This window comes from Sceloporus occidentalis, unplaced genomic scaffold (assembly GCF_023333645.1).
Source record: "Sceloporus occidentalis isolate IW3139 unplaced genomic scaffold, rSceOcc1.0.p SCAF_1, whole genome shotgun sequence".
NCBI classification, from domain to species: Eukaryota; Metazoa; Chordata; class Lepidosauria; order Squamata; family Phrynosomatidae; genus Sceloporus; species Sceloporus occidentalis.
Window position 1 is genome coordinate 183,191,524 of NW_028316981.1, and position 13,746 is coordinate 183,205,269.

The following is a 13,746-nucleotide window of genomic DNA, read 5'->3' on the forward strand; positions in this document are numbered from 1 at the left end:
AAATAGCTAGGGTCCAGGATTTGTAAAATAAGCTTACATGCAATTTTGTTTTAGTTGCATATTGCATCATCAGAGCCCAACCGGATTGGACAAGATTCAGTTAGAGGAGGTTTGCCATTCGCTACCAACTTAGTATGCCCTTGCTTGCCATATCAGAAGGTGATGGATAAGGAGATGGTCCAGACACACAGAAATACTAGGCCAAGGAGGAGAATCAGGATTACTCACTTGGCCTGCTAAAATACACATGAGCTTGGCCAAGTAAACACATTGAGTGACCTTAGACCTGTCACACTCTCTCAGCCTCAGGGGAAGGCAATGGCAAACCACCTCTGAACAAATCTTGCCAAGAAAACTCCATGCTAGGTTCACTTTAGGGATGGAAGTGACTTGAAGGCACACAACAACTGTGCGGATGTGAGCTACGCTGAGCTACTGGTATCTGGCAATGAGTAGTCAGAGCGCGATTCATATTGATACCAATACAGTGATGCATACAGAAACAAGACACACCTGTATATTTTTGTATTATGTTGACTTCCATGTCAGTGGGATGGTGACTCCATTCCAGGACTTAATCCAAACATTAAAGGAGCTGAACTCTACTGGTCAAATTAGGGGGCTTCTTTAAAACATGAGCCAAAACCTGGAGTGGATTCACAGCCCCATTGACATGGGAGCCATCAGCCACTACACTGTAACACACAGCATTAGTGCACCACAAGCACATAAGCCTATTGATGTAAGCCGCCTCGATCTTATTGAAGAGGTGGGATAGGAATAATAATAATAATAATAATAATTATTATTATTATTATTATTATTATTATTAAGCACAGTGTTACAGATAAGGGGATAATAAAAAAGCAGACGCAGCCATTCCTTCTTACAGGTTTTAGCTTCAGTTTTTCAGAATGGTAAATTTATCCCAAATGTCAGTTTCTCGAAAGAAGTACCAATAAGTGGGATAGCATGGCCATTTATTGAAAGTTAATTAATCCCTTGGTTCATCAATTAAAAGGTGCTTATTTGGTTGACAGCCTTGTTTGTTTCGAGATAGCTCTCTTGCTGGTTTTATTATAGCGTACTGAAATTTGCTTGAGTGCTTGGGAAGTAGTGATCCATTTGTTGGAAACAAAAATACGTGGTTGAAAAGAGAAAAGCTGGGCCATGCCTGTTTAGAGCTGACAATCACAACTCAGGGATTGCTGTGAAGGGAGGTCTATGGGATCCGGGGAGGTTACAAACTAGAGGCTGGTCTTGAAAAAGAGTCAGATAAGGAAAAGATAATTGAGAATCAAGGCAGTCAGAGACAAGGCAAAGATCTGAAAAGGGTTTGGAAAACTGAATGAGGAAAGAATTCATGGAGTTTGTTCAATCTAATTATTATACAGAGCCTGCATGGCATAGTGGTTTGAGTGCTGGACTACGACTCTGGAGACTGGCTTCAATTCCTAGCTTGGCCATGAAACTCATTGGGTGATCTTGGGCAAGTCACACTCTCTCAGCCTCAGGGGAAGGCAATGGCAAACCTCCTCTGAACAAATCTTGCCGAAAACCCCATGATAGGGTCGCCATAAGTTGGAAACAACTTGAAAGCACACAACAACAAACAATTGTTATATAATAATTCTTATTTTATTTTTAACAACTGGCTTGGACTGCTTCATTTCAGAAGGAGAAATAGTTATGCTTAATCACATGGAGCCCATTGCAGAAATAATGCAGGTTGACACCACTGTAACTGCCATGGCTCAGTGCTATGGAATCCTGGGATTTGTAGATTATTGTGGCACCAGAGCTCTCTGACAGACCAGGCTGAATATCTCACAGTACTACAAATTCCAGAATTCCACAGCTAGTTAAAGTGGTGTCAATCTGCATTATTTCTTCAGTGCAGATTAGACCAAACATAGCCACTTGCCTGGAATAGCAATCACCTTGAGGCCTGAGTCCCAGAGTCAGGAAGGGTCAAAGGGCAAGATGAAAGACATGAACCCTTGAGTTGGAACTGCAGAGATGAAACTGTAAGGTGTCACCATCACAGTGCTTAGTAAATGGAAGAAAAAGGGGAGAAGAAATAGACTAACTGATTAATTGACTGAAAGACTTGGTTACTTCCAGCATGAATGGCTGGATTGGGCAAGACTTTTTCTTTTCTCCACTTTCGGTGACACTCCCATTGCTTCCTTGGCAGGTTCCCTTTCTGCAGTGGTAACAGCACCCTCTGTGCCAGGCTCTGACCAGGACTTCTTCTCCACCTCTTCCATGGCTTGGTCCCCTGGCTGGCCTCTATAACAACTTCTGGCCCCTTACCTGGGGCTCTGTAGAATGAACACAGGACACAGCTGGGACTGAGCAGGTAAGCAGAAAAGAAGCATTATTTACAACATTGAAAGAAAGAGTAGTCAACACTGTCTTCCAGTGTTCCCTCCTTTGTCTTCACTCTATACCTTTCCTTTTCTCTCTCAACAGGTTTCTCCTGTCTACCACACTGACCTAGCCCAAGTCTACTCTTCATCCTCCACATCTCTGCCCAGCGTTGCCCAGCCTGGCTGTGGCTCATCACCACCATGGGAGACATGGCAAACAGCTCGGTGGATTTCTACCCCAAGAACCAGCGGCGGGAGCTGAACCATGCAGGCGGCTTTGGCTGCACCCTGGCGGAGCTGCGCTCCCTCATGGAGCTGCGTGGAGCCGAGGCAATCCAGAAAGTCCAGGAGACCTACTCCGATGTCAACGGGCTCTGCAGGAGGCTCAAGACCTCTCCCACCGAAGGTACCGTTTTTGTGGATGTTGGGGCACCACATTCTCACATAATTGTAATTACAGTCAGCCGTCCGTATCCACAGTTTCTTCATTTACAGGTTCAACCATCCATATATATATTCCCCAAACCAAACCTTGATATTGCCATTTTACTATGCCACTGTGTTTAATGGGACATAAAGATCTACAAATTTTGGTATCCATGAGGTATTGTGGAACCAAACTCCAGCAGATACCAAGGACCCATTGTATAATTATTACACGCCAAGAATTCTTCACTTATTTTGGCTCTTAACCCAAAGCCTCAGTGGCAGTTTGCAAAGATCTATCCTTCTTAGGAGTGCTCTGGCTGACTCCTTCCAGCTTTAATTTTTAAGGAGCCCTTTTGTTTAGACTACCTACATTTAGTTTTTGTTGTTCTGTGCCTCACTCTGTATAATGCAGAAGCAGCAGTTACATGCATACCATCATGTTTTGTTTTCTTAGGTCCAAAACACACTGTAGAAATAATCTAGTTTGAGACCACTTTAACTGCCCTGCCTCAATGCTAGGGGATTATGAGAACTGTAGTTTTCTGAGACATTTAACTTTCTCTGTCAGAAAGGTCGCAATAAACTATCTTTGCCAGGATTCCCTAGCACTGGGTCAGGGCAGTTAAAGTGGTCTCAAACTGGATTATTTCTGCAGTATGTTTTGGACTTTCTTGCTCTAGAGCTGGAGACAAAACCAGAGCTTGAGAGTGTTAACTTTGAGGAACTATTGCTCCCAGAACCTCCTAGACATTAGTCATGCAGGTTGGTGGGAACTGGGACTTGTCATTAAAAATGCAACGTTTCCCATTTTAGAACCTAGGAATGCCCACATCCCTTGTTGTGAGTATATTAGGGCTGATGACTCCATGGCCTTTGAAATGTCATTGGACTACAATTCCTATCATACTGCCTGGGTCTGATGAAAATTGTAGGCCAGCAACGTCATGAGGACCATATAGAGTCCTTAGTACTCAGTGAGATGGACCATCATGTCAAGGAGCATTTACGCTGAAGCTGCACACTTTTCTGTCTTCCCTACTACATGTCCCTTTATCAGCCATAGTTAGCAGGTAGTGTTTTTTATCTCTGGGAAAGTCATATGTTAAATGTTGCACATAAAGCATTTGTGAAAGGATCAGAAGCAGGTCAGTTATCTTGGAACTCCATCCCACTCCAATATTTGAATTAACTTTCACTCACAATAATGGGAGATGGATTTCAATTATTTCATTAAGGGAGATTCTCCAGCGTGGAGAAAGGGAGAACCAAGTTGTTTGGACTCTATTGGTTCTACAGTAGAAATGGATCCAACAAGCAGTTGGTAAAGTTTCTCAGTGAGTAGTTGGTGTCTGTCATGGCAGGACTTCAGAGCCAGGTGGCTACTTAATACATCACTTCTCCAAAAGAGCTCAAGAGAGTGAGAGTGAGACATTGTGGGGGTTAAGGTACAATAGCATCCCAAATCCACAAAACAGTGATACCTTCATTGGACCAATCAAAATGCACAAAATACATGATGCAAACTTTCAAAGCTCCACTAAGGTCTTCATCAGGCAAAGATGTTAAAAATGGAGAAAAAAAATTATAAAATGATGATGTTAGTCACAGGCCTGTATTTTCTCAAGGGGTTGTGTTGTTCTTTGGAGGAATATCTATGTAAGCAGGCCCTTCTTCCTCCTGGCCATGTGCCACTGGGAATAAAACATTCCAAAATCCAGGAGATAATTTTTTAGTCCATTAGCAATACAAAAAAGGTACTTCTTCTGAAGCCAAGAGAGTAAGATGTAGAAAATCATTCACACCTAGGACTCCTATATTTGCTGGGTTCTCATTCTCTTGGTCATGTGGCCTGCTTCTTTTCTCTGGATGCCTAAACTCTATTTCTGAATGCTCAACTGACGTTTGAAGTTAGTACAGTGCTAGATATTTGAAACTGTTGTAAACTGACTTCAAGTTAACTTTAAACTTATGGCGACTCTATGTATGAGAACCCTCCAAGTATCTGTGTCATCAACAGCCCTACTTAGGTCTTGCAAATTGAGGGCAGCCATGGCTTCTTAACTGAGTCCATCCATCTGGAATGTGGTCTTCCTCTTTTCCTACTGCCTTCCAGCTTGCCAAGTATCATGTCTTCTCATCATATTGCCAAAGTATGATAATCTCCGTTCAGTTATCTTGGCTTCCAGGGAGAGTTCAGATTTCATTTGCTCTAGGACCCATTTATTTGTCCTTTTGGCCATCCATGGTATCCATAGAGCTGTTCTCCATCACCACATTCTAAATGAATTGATTTTCTTCCTGTCAGTTTTCTTCACTGTCCAGCTTTCACAACCATACATATAAAATGAAAATACTGTACAATGATATGGACAATCCTAACTTTAGTATTCAGTTATACATCTGCTTCCTTCATAGCTGTCCTTCCAAGTTCTAGTCTTCTGATTTCTTGACTGCAGTTTCCATTCTGATTAATGACTGAGCCAAGAGGAAAATCTTTAACTATTTCAATATCTTTAACAGCTACTTTAAAGTTATGTAAATCATTTGTGGTCATTATTTTCTTAATGCTCAACTGTAAACTTGCCTTTGCACTTTCTTCCTTGGCTTTCTTCAGCAATCATTCCAAAGCATTCACTATTTTCTGTTAACAGTATGTTGATTTAAGCTATGCATAAGATATGTAAATTTACATCTCCTTTCTCCGAGTCTAATTCTCTTTTACATATGTTATGTTCTGTGTACAAGTTAAACAGACAGGGTGATAAAATGCAGCCTTGCCTGATCTTCTTGCCTATTGGATCTAACCCCCTCCCCCAGCCCTCTTTCAGTCCTCCCTGGCCTTGCTCTCTCAGCCTCACACTCTCTCAGCCTCCAACACACACACACACACACACACACACACACACACACTTTCCAAGCTGGGCTGCCCAGGTTGCCACTTACATCACAGATTGACAGGGGATTCTGAAGCAGCACTACGAGGGGGGGACAACAATCGTGCGAATAAAAGTGATCAGACTGGGGTAAGGGAGGAAAAAAAACCTTTCATAGTGGGAACAACGGACCTTTTATAGTTGATTGCCAAAATGGAACAAAGGCGAATCAGAAAGTGATTCAAACTACCAGTGGGACCCCTAGGATTCAAATCCCTGCTTGGCCATGGAAACCCAATTCAGTGTCCTTGGGCAAATCACACTTTCTCAGCCTCAGAGGAAGCCAAGGCTAAACCCCTGCTGAACAAATTCTGCCAAGAAAACCACATTATAGGTTTGCCTTAGGTTTGCGGTAAGTCAGAAATGACTTAAAGGCACACAACAACAAGGGCTATAATTCAGTGGTTATTGATCGTGGCTAATTGCTCACTCTATACATCTGAATCCCAGTAGCTGGCAACAACAGAAGGAGGGTGCTTTCACACTAATTCCTTGCCTGTGTGGGTTTACCATTGAAGAATCTGCTTGGCCACCTTGGAAAAGAAAAGAAGTTGCTGGGCTGAGAAGACCTTTGCTTTGATCCACCATAACTTTGGTTAGGGTCTTATGAGAATTAAACGCAGCTGCCTCTGGCTGTTTTTGTGTTTATTAGGGTCTGGATAAGCCATAACCCAGTCTTAGACTAATGGACATGTCTGCATGACAATTTATGGATGTAATCATAATGGACCATATTATTTATTTACTTAGAATATTTATACCCTGTTCTTCAACCACAAAGGCTCTCAGAGTGGCTTACAGACTGTAGTTCCCTGTCCTCAGGCTGATAATCTAAATAAGACATGACACACAAGGAAAGGGAATGGCAGTGGATGATTATTTTTGTTATTTTTATTGCTAACCAGTTTAGTCTATTCGGCCACTGCATTTGCCATTCAGAGGTAAAATTCGCTGACAGGCTGCTGGAGGCATAAACAGGAATTGATTCATGTTTTGTAGATTTCTGTTTCAGATTTCCAGATGTGTTGCTGAAGCAGATATAATAGGGTCAGGGTCAAGGTACTGTGGAAAAACAAATTTAGGCTTTATGAGATTGAGACTGTCGGCTGTCCCACACATGCGTTTGGAAATGAGGCTGGGTTACTTGACTAAATGTTTTAATGTTGGAAAGTATTCAAAAATGTAATCTACTCCCCACAGTCATAAGTAGTAGAGTCCATACCATCCTTGCCTCTAAATTTGGTAGATGTGTAGACCAGACCATAGAAGGACTAACTTCTGAGTAAACAGGATAACAGTAAACAGTATGTTTAGGCTTGCAGCTGGAAAGCACCATGAGTGAAACTGACTCAGATTTTCCAGCTGCAGACCACTATCAATGGTTTTAGACAGAGTCATAGCTGTCTATATTAGCCTTTAGTGCCCTGATCTTTGCTCCCCTTTGCAATGCAAAGGGGGATTGTGCTGGTTGCTTGGACATCAGAGGTTGATGCATACAGGCATGAACAAAACCTTAGAAGACTAGCTGAGTTGGATTTGGTGGCCCATAAAAGGTAGCTAGCCCACCTTTCTCCTGGCAGTTTGACCCAATGTTTAATATTCTTCCCTTAGTGGTGGATAAGCCAGTCTCTTTTTTGAGCTCTTAGTTCATCAAAGAGGGAAAGTGACAACACAGGGAGAGAGTTTAGGCTTTACACTGACCTTGTCTGACCCTCTGTGCCTTTAAACAGTCTTGTTTAAAGGCTCTGATGTCAGAAACTGATTTCTCCTGCTTCATCATCTGTCCAGTTCTGGCTCTGTGTCAAGTGACAGGGGAAGAGATAAGAGAAAATGGTAGTGGGAGGGATTCATATTCTTAGGTAATGGAGGAGTGATCTTTAGCCCTCCAGATGTTGCAGGATTGCAAACCCCATCAGGCTTTGGCAGGGCTGATGTAGTCAAGGGAGGTGTAATTTCTAGAATGATCAAAGTTACCCATCTGAATGATCAAAGTTACCCATCTGAAGCTGGGCATCACACAAATGGAGAGAAGCAGGGAGGAGAATTCATGAGTCCTGCGCAAACTTCAGGGAAGTTACTTTTTTTGGAATAACATATATATTCAACTATAAGTCGACCTCATATATAAGTCAAGGGCAGGTTTTGGGGCCAAAATTATAGATTTTGATATGAGCCATAGATAAGTTGAGGGTAAAAGTTATAATAAAAGTTATTGGCATGTAATGAAGGATCTAAAAGACAAAGCAAAGGAAAACAATGCCAAAGAACTTACAAAATTCCGGCAGGCATAACTATTTGTGCTCATACTAAAGGCTGGATGGATTAGAGAATAGAGAGTAGACTAAACTCTTGCCTTTCACCATATATTTATATATAATATGAGTTAAAATACAATACTTATATTGACGCATGGATAAGTCGACAGGTTTTTTGGGTCAATTTTAAAAGCTAAATTTCTAGATGTATACATGAGTATATACAGTATCTGCTGCCACACTGCAGAATTAATGTAGTTAAACACTGCTTTAACTGCCATGGGTGGAATCCTGGGATTGTAGTTTGTTGTGCCACCAGGGCTCTCTGACAAAGGCCAAACATCTCACAAAACTACAAATTCCAGAATTCCATAGCACTGAGCCATGGCAATTAAAGTGGTGTCAAACTGCATTAATTCTGCAGTGTAAATGAAGCCTCCAACTCTCAGGAGCCCCCAGCCAGTTGTGACCATGCTGCTTGGTGGATTCTAGGAGATCTCATTTAAAACATATCTAAGTTCCGGTCTGCCTGACCAACAGACATAGGGTTTTTATCATTCCAACCATTATTCTCCTTCAGCCAGTGATGGGACTCTAAAGATAGCTTAGATTCTGTCTCATCCCATTGTTTTGCAAAATACATTCAAATCAGCATTCAAGCTTTCCCTTCTGATTGCTTATGGGGACAGCACTTTTCACAGTGTCTGCATTTGTTTCTTTTCAGTGGATATGCTTTTTAAATTGCTTTCAGTTCTATTGACAGTTTGAATATATTTTAAGTCTAGTATATTTTTAGTTGTCTCAACTTTTATTTTTGTCTCCTTTAATTTTTGTAAGCCACCATGAGTCCCAGGGCTGGGGGAAAAGCAAGATATAATAAGGACTTTCTACCCAGAAGTGGGCTGAGCACCAAAGAATCATTCCCTCTATCTAGAACTCTACATTTTCCAGACCTGTGCTCACATTACCCTGGGAGGCAGGGGTGGGGAGGAGAGGCCTCTTTGTGATCATCCCACTTAGCCACTAACTGAAAGAAAGAAATTGGCAGCATGAGCTTTCATAGACTAAAGTCTACTTCCTCAGATCCATCGAAAGCTCCTGCTGCTAACTTCTTTCTTTTAGTTAGTCTCAAAGGTGCTACAAGATCCCTCTACATACTGATTCTACAGACTAACATGGCTACGTCTTTGAATTCTGCCTCTTAGCTATCGTGTTTGGTGGGGTGGAGGATAACTTGGCTGGAAGGAAATCAGGGTAGTGCTTGCAGATGCTGTTAAAGGCCTCCTCCATTTCTCCCCCACTCCACTTTAGTACTGTTCCAGAGAAATAGGGTTGGCTGCTTTTGGAAGTGGCACTCGTCTACATGGAGACAACATAAGTAGCACTGTTGTTGGTGTTGTTAATTGCAGTCATATCAACTCTGACTTATGGCGACTCTACGAATGCGGGACCTCCAAGTCACTTTGAACTCAACAGCCCTGTTCAGGTCTTGCTGTGGCTTCCTTGACTGAGTCTACCCATGTCTAATGCCATCTGCCTCTTTTCCTACTGCTTCTACCTTATTGTCTTCTACATTAGTGTCTTTTCTAGGGAGTCATGTCTTCTCATGATACGTCCAAACTATGACAGTCTCCATTTAGTTATTTTAGCTTCTAGGGAGAGTTCAGGCTTGATTTTCTCTAGGACCCATTTATCTGGTTTTTTAGCAGTACACGGTATCCGTAGAACTGTTCTCTAGCACCACATTTCAAGTGAATGATTTTCTTCCAATAGCTATTTTCACTGTCCAGCATTCACAACCATACATAGAAATTGGAAATACAATGGCATGGACAATCCCAACTTTAATATTCAATTACATAGCTTGACACTTCAGGATCTTATCTAGTTCCTTCATAGCTCCCCTCTGAAGTCCTAATCTCCCTTTGAATTCTTGGCTGCAGTCTCCATTCTCATTAATGACTGAGCCAAGATATAGAAAATCTCGAACTATTTCAATGTCTTCACTGCCTGCTTTAAAGTTATGTAGATCATCTGTGGTCATTATTATGACCAAGCAAGGGTGATAAAATGCAGCCTTGCTTGACCCCTTTGCCAATTGGAAACCATTATGTTTCTCTGTATTCTGCCTGGACAGTAGCTTCTTGTCCTGAGTATACATCAGGACAACCAAATGTTGTGGCACACTCACTTTTTTAAGAGTGATCCATGATCTATGCAATCAAAGGCTTTGCTATAATCTATAAAGCATTGGCTGATTTTCTTCTGAAATTGTTTGGTGTGCTCCATTATCCAACATATGTTGGCTATATGATCCCTAATGCCTCTTCCTTTCATGATTCCAGTTGTGGCATCTGACATTTGTTGCTCCATATATAGTAAATGTTTTGAGCATAACTTTACTTCTGTGGGAAATGGTCCTGTAGTTACTGCAGTCTTTAAGACTAACTGATTTATTTTAGCATGCACTTTTGTGGATTTCAGTCCACTTCTTGAGGTGCCTAGATGGAATACAAATTTTAAGCCACAAGTATTTACGTACCATATGTAGTTGTGGGGTTAGGATCAGAGTGGTGTTGTTAATAGGCTATATATAAACAATACAAATGAATCGATAAACCTGTGTTTCTCTTGTTGTTTCCCCTGTGCTCTTTAAGCCCAGTTGCTCAGGTGTGATGGGGGTCTCCTTGCCAACATTCAACTAATAAAAAAAATCAGTGGTTTCAGAGGGTTGACTGTATGTATGCATACACATGTAGATGGAGTAAGTATGGTGGATGAAATAAGTACATATGGGTGGGAAGCACCGTCCTGGCACCGATTCTAGGGTTTGGGAGCACGCAGTGTCAGCACGCTCCCAAACCCTAGCACATAACGGCAGTACCATAATGATGGCCTCCCATATACACAGGGGCCGCCATCATGATGCAAGTGTGGCGCAGCATCTGCACATCGTGGTGCCGCACTTACATCATCAATACGCAGCAGTGCGCCAATGGTGCAGTCATGGTGCCCGGCATGCGCAATAAAAATAACCTGCTTTTAGCAGGTTCTTTTTGGTGCAGAGGGACAGTTTGGCTGCTGCGGCATCTCTCAGGAGCAAAAATGGGCGGCTCCAGCCCACTACTTTGGGGTGGTCTGTCGATCCCCTATGTTCCCTAATTTGTTGGATTTGACATTTTTTAGGGTCATTTGATTTGAATGACAGTCTGTCTGCAACTGTGCTTGATGGCTAATGACCAGCAGCCCATTCACACTACAAAACTATAGTGCTATGATTCCACTGTAACTGCCATGGCTTCAGCTTCCTATGGAATCCTAGGATTGGCAGTTTGGTCAGACACACTAGAGCTCCCAGGCTAAGAATTCCAAAGGCTCCTCCCTCAATGGCCAATCCCATGATGGAACCATGACATTTAAAGTGGAATAATAGTGCTGTAATTCTGTAGTGTGGATGGCCCCAGGACTCTTCTTTCCTCAGTCTTTGGATATGAACCTGAAAGCCCAGTCCCTGAGATAATCCTGACTCTAAATAAACATAGGGCAATATACCCTTATACACAAAATGTCTCTAATCCAGATAGCATAAAAGTCAAACAAGGAAAATCTGGAACTAATAAATATTCATATACCATTTAGAAAATAATGCAAATATTTGCTGAACTTATAAACTTCATATATTTCCTACTAATCAAACTAACTCATAATGTATCCAAAACAGCAATAAACTTTTTTATAGTTTTATATAATAGAAATATTAATACCATTCAAACCATCTATTTACAACAAGACCATATAAACCAATTGGGGAATAATCATACAAATTACTTCAAAGCAACCATAATGTAAGGCATACTGACCCCAAACCTTTAAAAACCCCATCAAGGGGACAATTGTAGACTGATAAGGTATAATGTCCAATAATTTAAATATAAGTCCATTCAAAGAAGACACGAAGTTCTTATGAAACATGAAGTTTTTGATAGGAATTTTATAGAGAATGAAGTTTTAGATCCTATAATTGAAGGAACTTGAAGATAGATTTTACAGAAAATGAAGATTTACATCTTATGACTTGAAGGAACTTGAAGAGACGTTATTTCCAGAATCTTTAAAACTGTTTCATGAAGTCCTCCTTTTACATTGCTCTTTTTAATCCTGTAGTGCTTTAACACGTCTGCAAGTTCTTGCATATATTTTCTCCCTTCATGATAGGAATGTGTCTTCCAAAATGAGTTTGAGTCAGAGTCATTTGACAGTGAAGTAGCTTCAGAAATGAGAGCTGGCGTGGCATAGTAGTTTGAGTGTTGGACTATAACTCTGGAGACTAGCGTTCGATTCCCAGCTTGGCCATGAAGTCCACTGGGTGACCTTGGGCGAGTCACATTCTCTCAGCCTCAGAGGATGGCAGTGGCAAACCCCCTCTGAACAAATCTGCCAAGAAAACCCTGTGAAAACCACTTTAAGCTGGCCGTACATCAGAAACAACTTCAAGGCACACAACAACAACAACAACAACAACAACAACAACAACAACAACAACAAAAGCTTCAGCAACACAGAGGAGGCTGTGAAACACATCCAGCTCTATCCCTCTGCATCTACCCACGGTCCTGTACTTCTCCCCAGCATCTGCCACCTGAGCTGCCTGCTTCACTCTTTCTAATGCTAGGGCTGCCCTGAATGTAGGGAATCAGCGAACTGACCACACAGTCAAGGGCAGCCTTGCTGCTCACCTCTAGCAAAGTGAAACCTGTGTGCAGCATTGCTGGGTTTAACTTGCTTGCTGCAGACAGCGTCACCTTGCCATGAGGCTGCAGTCGCCTATCAGCTGCCAGTTGTTTTTTTAAAGGATCAGATTTGCAGAGAGCACCAGCAATAACAAAGAGGTCAAGGGAGGAAGAACACCAGCAGAACATATTTATTTATTAAAGGTGTTTTTCTACCTTGTTTTTCAACCAGAAAAGACTCCCAGAGCTGCATACAAAAATAGACAGTTGCACAGTCCCTGCTGTCAGGAGTATACTCTCAAAAGACACAGAACACAAGGAAAGGGACTGGAAGGAAGAAGGAGAAGAAGAAAAGATGATGTCAGTACGTAGTTGATTCAATTGCTCATATGGATGGAAATGTACTCCGTTCTGGATCTGGATCTGCCTTGGTTTGTCACGCATAGTGGTTTGAGTGTTGGAATATAATTCTGGAGACTAAGGTTTAAGTCCCAGCTAGGCCATGGAAACCCTCTGGGTCACCTTGGGCAAGTCACATGCTCTCAACTCAGGAGATGGCAAACCTCTGAACAAATCTTGCCACGAAAAGATCATGATAGGTTTGCCTTAGGGTTGCCATAAGTTGACTTGAAGGCACCCAACAACAACATACCCCCTAACTGCCCCAGTCTGGCAGGGTCAGTCCCAATTTATCCCTTGACATTCTATTTTTTCCCCCAGCTGCTTATAAAATGCCCCAGTTTCTCTTCCACTTCCCTCTTTCATTTTTTGCTTACTTCAGTCCCTGCAAACTGAGTTCAAAGTGCGACTCAGGGAAAGAGGAGAGGAGGGGGCAGAATCTTGTCCTTCCCAGTAGTCTCAGGCAAAAGCAAACTGCTGCAGCCTCGCTTAGCCTGTCTCTTCTTCCTCATTAATATCTCTTTTCCCTCATTAATACCATGTTGTTGTCTTGACCACACTCTGATATTGTTGCCCAATATCTGTGTAATGTTGGAGGTCTAGCCTTCTGAGCCAGCCTGTTTACTGA

At 42.0% G+C, this 13,746-nt stretch overlaps 1 protein-coding gene across 8 annotated transcripts in view; it reads left to right on the forward strand.

The window, feature by feature from the left end:
- Positions 1 to 13,746, forward strand: part of LOC149322992 (plasma membrane calcium-transporting ATPase 3) — a 173,602-nt gene that overhangs the window by 68,410 nt on the left and 91,446 nt on the right. For all 8 annotated transcript variants that reach the window (XM_089485876.1, XM_089485929.1, XM_089485881.1 and 5 more), the window contains exons 2-3: positions 2,198 to 2,362; positions 2,476 to 2,778. In XM_089485876.1, the coding sequence (XP_089342002.1) occupies positions 2,574 to 2,778 (205 nt within the window). In that variant the 5' untranslated portion in view covers positions 2,198 to 2,362; positions 2,476 to 2,573. The remainder of the gene's footprint in view (positions 1 to 2,197; positions 2,363 to 2,475; positions 2,779 to 13,746) is intronic.